The sequence below is a fragment of the Channa argus genome, chromosome 9, assembly GCF_033026475.1.
Source record: "Channa argus isolate prfri chromosome 9, Channa argus male v1.0, whole genome shotgun sequence".
Taxonomy (NCBI): domain Eukaryota; kingdom Metazoa; phylum Chordata; class Actinopteri; order Anabantiformes; family Channidae; genus Channa; species Channa argus.
In genome coordinates this window covers 18,617,069-18,623,137 of record NC_090205.1, presented here as the reverse complement: position 1 = coordinate 18,623,137, position 6,069 = coordinate 18,617,069, and the positions used below count along the sequence as shown (strand labels likewise).

The window sequence follows — 6,069 nt, the reverse complement described above, 5'->3', positions numbered from 1 at the left end:
TTCACTGGAATTCGTACAGAGGTAATCACCTATCTGTTGTGACATTCTTACCCATCTAGTCGTATTCGATAATATTATCGTATTATAATCCATCCCCAATTCTGGTCTGCTAACTCCTTTCCTGTCATAAGAATAACAGCTTAACTAAAAGTAGAACTCCAAAATGGATGAAGTACATGCAAACCAGTAAATATGATTTTAAGAGGTGATACATGAAATTTTATTGTGAGAGACGAACAGCAACACGGTTGCTATGTTTTCAACATGAATGCTCGTTTCATCAGCGTTCCAAAATGGTGGGATTATGTTCTGACATGGCCCTGCCAGAGTATCACCCTGTAGCTTAATTAGAGAATCGGACTACTGCTGCATGTTGATGCAGGGGCAGGAAAAGTTTCAGCCTTTTTAAACTGGAAAAAGTGGACTGAAGCTACTACATAGAGGGGTTGTTTAAAAATGTTCAAATTTTCAGCCCAAAACTGTGTTTTGGGTGTCATTTATTTTGATGCACAGCAGTACACTCCTTAGGAAGCTCTCATTCTCAGGCCAGGGAAGGATTTAATAGATCAAAATTGATGGGTGTATTACAATCCTATGATAAATACCATATAAATCTGACCTATCACTTCAACTAAGTGATGCATTTTTGTTTTTTTCTACTATGCTACTGCCTTTTTGTGGCATTCTAAAAATGTAATGAGGAGTCAATAAAAATTGTCATAAAGCCACAAGCCATCCTTTTGACCTTCCACTGCAGAAATGCAGACTTCAGCCCAGGTAGAAGCATCCATTTGAAAAGCACAACCCTCTTCAGGACCATGTGAGTCAATGTCATGATCACCAGTTTCACTTCCTTTTTTTGTAGTCCTCAATTCTCACTTCCAGTCCTTAGTCATTTCTGTAACATCACCGCAATTAGTCCTGATCACTTTCACGTGTGCCTCCCTCACTCCCTACATAAGCATTTATATTAGATAGATTATCTGCTTATCTACAGTGACTCTCCAGCCTTTTCTAACCGACTTGCCCGAAGAGATCACCTTTATTATGCTTGCTCTGCCTAAACTCTTGGATCCATGAGTTTTGAACTGACTGCCCGAATCCCTGTTACCCTGACTAATTCTGTATACTTGGACTCTGAACTCTGCCTCTGGCCCTCATTGGAAACATTTACCTCTATTTGCCTTCTGACTCTTTAACAAGTATTTTTCTGTAATTTTAAATTTGGATTCTGTTAAATTATTTGGACCTTGTTAATTAGATTGGTATTCTGAATCGCTCTGGATGTTTTGGACTATACAGGGATTTTGGACACTGATTAAATTTGGATTCCGTGAGACTGAGCTTGTTCCCACTGACTCAACCCAGCTCTTCTCCACCAACTATTATTGGCTCCCTGTCACTCTTCCCTTTTAGACAAGCCACATGGTGACCACCTGTAGGTGTAGAGGAAGGTCATCCTGCTTATTCCTCCATTTTTCTCACTCCTACCTGAGAAATCCCTGCAAATTCTTGCCACATGTGGCGAGAATTTGCAGGGATTTCTCATTTGCCTATTTGCCAACTTTATTCCCATTAAATCTTTCATTATACTTGACAAAGCAAAGGCCTCTTAGTAAAGTCAAATAAGCCAAGAACCAGTGAACATGTCAATCCGTTTAAAACTCAAAGGAAAATAATGTTGATTACAAAATGAAAAATGCAACAAAATGTATGTAGTGTTTTCAAATTTAAAAGGTTGGAATTGGAATGCAGTGATAAAATAAATTACTTTTTGTTTTGTTTTTTACAGTGTGAAATATTAGTTACGGTAGTCCAATATTGCTGTGATATAAAATAAAGAATCTTATTACTGTAATTACATTATTTTATAGCTACTGTGGTTACATTTACAGTAAGTTTACTGTGCAATGTTCTAAAGCAACTTACTTGCAATTTGCTGCCAGCAAGTAAGTGTAGATTTTACGGTTACTTTTCTTTCCTTTTTTCTGTTTACTTTATAGATACGTTTTCTGTGTGGCTTCTCTTTCAAAGACATTCTGACATCCTGTGTCATGTTACTAACCTCACCAACAGAGGGCAGCAAACAGCTTAATCAATCAATCAGGGCGCATCCATCAATAAGGCAGAGTTGTTTCAAATCAGCAAGAATTGCATTAATCCTTGTTCTTTAACTTTGACTTTAAAGAACTTATCTTGTTTTGTGGTTATTAGGTGTAGAAATGTGAATTTGAAACAATATTGAACAACGTTGCCTGCATTGTAAACAGAGGATGAAAATAACATCAATTCATCTATTCTGTGCAGAGCCTCATTATCCATTGAGCCTGCTGAAGTTATACTAAGTTGTTCAAATAAACTTTGTATATTTAGTGGACTGATTCAAGTTGACTCCACTCGTAATATCTGAATGTGTATAGGTTTAGTTTTATTCTGTGTGGTATAATTTAAAATATGACGTATCAAAACAGAAGAGACTTGATTTGAGCATTTTAAAAACACTGGCTAATGAGCTGTGACACAGTGCTGAGGTCAGAGGTCTGTTCTCTGAACAATGAAGTGTTTTATAGAAGAGCACTGTCCATATTTTTAACTTTTAATGTGATGCTGCGTTGCCAAACTCTACTGCGCCATGCAGGCCCTTCCCCGGTGGGCGTGCGTAAACGGCCCAGTTCTCTCTAAATATAACTTCCCCCTCAAAACAGAAAAAGAAAAAACGCAGGAGGAATGCTCACCCAATCAGAAGCAGTCTAAAACTTGTCAGGGAAGAAGGTTTTTTTTTTTCCTGATGCAGCGTGTGTGTCTCATACCGTTTTGATCCAGTTTGTGGCCCCGGGGGGGTGCTGGTGGAGTGCACAGCGGGAGTTGTATTGTCTGTATGCAAACTGGACGGCATGGCTATTGTATACGTTTGGGCATATATGGAGGCACCGATGGCTTGGAGAATACAACCCATCTGAAGTCTCGGGGAGAGTCGCCCTCGGTTGCGTTGTGCGTGTCTCTCTCTGTCGGCTGTCTTTTCCTCTCCGCTCTTCTCGGTCGCTATGAGTTGCTTGGATGTGATGTACCACCAAAGCTATGGAGCGCACTACCTCCCTGCAGCAGCGTACAAGGCGACGTACTACAACCACCATCACCAACAACAGGTGAGACTCACTGTTGTGTGTGGCGATTAAGGGGCCCTGGCGCTGAAAAACATAAACTTTTTTTTTTTTTTTGAGAAAAAAGGGGACGTGCACAGGAGTCTTGTGAGTTTTGTACTTCCACAGCCTGATAGCAATATGTATGTGTCATAGGCCACTAACAAAAGTTTTAAAGGAGAAAAGAACTAATGTTAGTAACTTTGGGGATAATCTCTCTAAAGCTTGACAAAGTCAAAACACCTCAAATCAAAGTTTGGCTACTGTATCATCTCCTCTATGGATAATCAGTTCCGTTAGAAAGGATATTGCATCTGGCTGATCAGGACACCGCCTTCTTTACGCCTCATATAAACACAACCCTTAACTTTATTTTCAGGTTTGAATGATTAAATTCCACAGCGGGTTCGGTATTCACGTCAGGTCAGGCGTAATGACACGGAACTATTAATCCTGCGGTCAAATGGTGATGTAATGACAGAAAGTCAGTCACTCAGGAATGTGGATGAGGCACACTGAGCTTTACACATAGTTGGAATGCAGTAAGGGGAAAAGGAAATTCACTTTCACACAACTCCAAACTTGGTCCATGATAAAATAGTTACTTGTATGAAATGATGAAGAGTAAACATATTTATTTAAGTAAATTCTCATTTTATTGAGTATTAAGATTTAGTGAGCATCATATACTGTTTCTAATAAACATAAAAACAGGTTTTAACTCTTTGATATTCTAATAGTAGTGTTTCCTGCTTTGATCTGTTAGTTAATCTTTCAATTTCTTCCTCCAGAGAAAGCTAAGTGTTTACACAAAGATGCAGGAGTGTATGGAGCAGCAGCAAGGGGGGGGAAGAGGGATGCTGTCCAGGGATCAAGGCCTCAGAACGGGTCCTGATAGCGAGTCAGGTCGCAGATCAACATCTGATTCAGAGCTTAAGGATGGTACTCAGCCAGCAGAGGCAGAGTACTTGAGCTCCCGCTGTGTTTTGTTCACTTATTTCCAAGGCGAAATAAGTGACGTGGTAGATGAGCATTTCTCCCGGGCTCTCAGTCAGTCCAGCACCTTCAACACCGAGACCAAGCCGATCAGAGTGACTCAGTCATCTGCTTCAGCTGCTGCCAGCTTATGGAAAGGTGAGAGGGGTGACAAATGTGAAATTAATCTCCTGACTGTAAAATGTTTTCTGGTTTGTAAATAGTTTCTGAATCACTTAAAATACTGAAGATGAGAAAAACATGGCAGAGATTAAAGTCTGTTAAATGTTTTGTGTTTGTTTCAGAGGGCGGGTCTCTCTCTGAGGGTCAGAGCAGCTCAGTTTGGAACAGCACCTATCCATCCCAAACCAGTTCTTGCCTTCCCCCCGCCTCTTCAACAGTCCACCCAGACTTTTCCCCCAGCCCTGTTTCCTTTAACCACCCAGACGGAGCTCTATGGGCTGGCCACATGCTCTCCCAGGCCAGCCTACCCCCTGCTCCCACTCTCCCTGATAGCTGGACATACAGCCTAAACACCCAGAGCATGAGTGCATATCCAAACGTCCACGAAATCTACCACCCTCATCCCCACACACATATCCACTCTCGGCACCACCACACAGTGCTTCATTCATACCCAACCCACAGCCCTGCATTGGATCCCAGGTTTAATCCTCTGCTGCTGCCTGGTGTTAGGAACCAGAACCAGCCTTCTGTCAATGCAGGGAGTTCTCCACACAGCGAGGGGCTAAAGACAGAGATGGATTCCAGCAGCAACAGCCCTGTTACGGCAACTTCAGTCACCTGGACCCCCTCAGGCCTACATGGATCATTGGAGGTGTACGACTCAGGTAAATACGTGGCAGTGTGATTATAAGCACTTATCATATGTTATTATATCTTGTGCAATAAGGAATGAAAAATATAATAATGTTTGAACCTTGTTTCTGTCTTTCTCTGCAGCTCTTGATCAGACCAAGGCAAAAACATCAGTTTGGTTCTAACTGATGTGCTGACAAAAAGACTGTATCAATTCACACCAAAAATGACCCATGTGGCTGTATCAATTTATGGCTGCAGCATCAGCACTGTATTGCAAAAATGTAGATATAGAATGCTAAATGTATTTTAGATTCTTAGTCATGCACTGTCCACACAACTTTTTATGGAGAAAAACACAGGCTTTTGGTTTAAAGTATAGCAAGGTAGGGCTTTGGCAGCAGGTCAAGGCTTTTAGAAATGACAAAAACAGACTACTAGCTTTATGGATGGGCAGCCTCTACTTCTCTATTGGCATAAAACACAGTTTTCTTTTGATGTAATGTGAGACCAAGAGGTTCTGTTTCAAGAGCTTGATTTTGATCCACATTTTGATTTGTACAGTTCATGTTTGTTGATGACTGTAAATGTTTATTTTTGTGTATAAATATGCCATGCTAAGTTGTTGTTTGCTGGATGACCTTTGCTAATTTGATTCCTGAAAGCTACTTTTAGTATTTTGCCTTTGGGGAACGTGTAAATATTGGTACTTTATGTTTAAGTAATACATTTGTTGAGCTGTATTTGCTAATAAAGGTTCTTTCTCAGATATTGGTTAAATGACTTTCCAATAAATGCATTGAATGCAAACAGACTGTAGACCAACTGCACACTTTACTGGGCACATCAGTAAATATTTATGTTATTATGATCATGTAATTTAAAGAAACATCTGCTTTTAATAAGCAGTAACTTGTGTACATCTCCATGTATAACCTTTGCATTGTACCCCAACAATTTGTAGTTACTTGATGTTGGTCATTAGGCCTATCTGTAAGTAGAAAAAACTTCCAAGCATTTTCAACTCGAGGACCTTTGTTATTCTTCTACTAAATTTAAAATGGTGGAATAGGTTTACATTGTCAGAGTGAATTAACATAAAATATTATAAGGAAAACCATTCATGTGATGTGGC

General features: G+C 40.1%; 1 protein-coding gene across 1 annotated transcript; it reads left to right on the top strand.

The window, feature by feature from the left end:
- The first annotated feature begins 2,718 nt into the window (after positions 1-2,718).
- On the top strand, positions 2,719-5,703 carry vgll3 (vestigial-like family member 3). The gene is given in 5 exon segments (XM_067517170.1): positions 2,719-3,039; positions 3,041-3,146; positions 3,932-4,274; positions 4,421-4,966; positions 5,079-5,703. Coding segments are annotated over 5 exon segments (1,197 nt in total). The 5' UTR covers positions 2,719-2,878; the 3' UTR covers positions 5,120-5,703.
- The last annotated feature ends 366 nt before the right edge of the window (positions 5,704-6,069 follow it).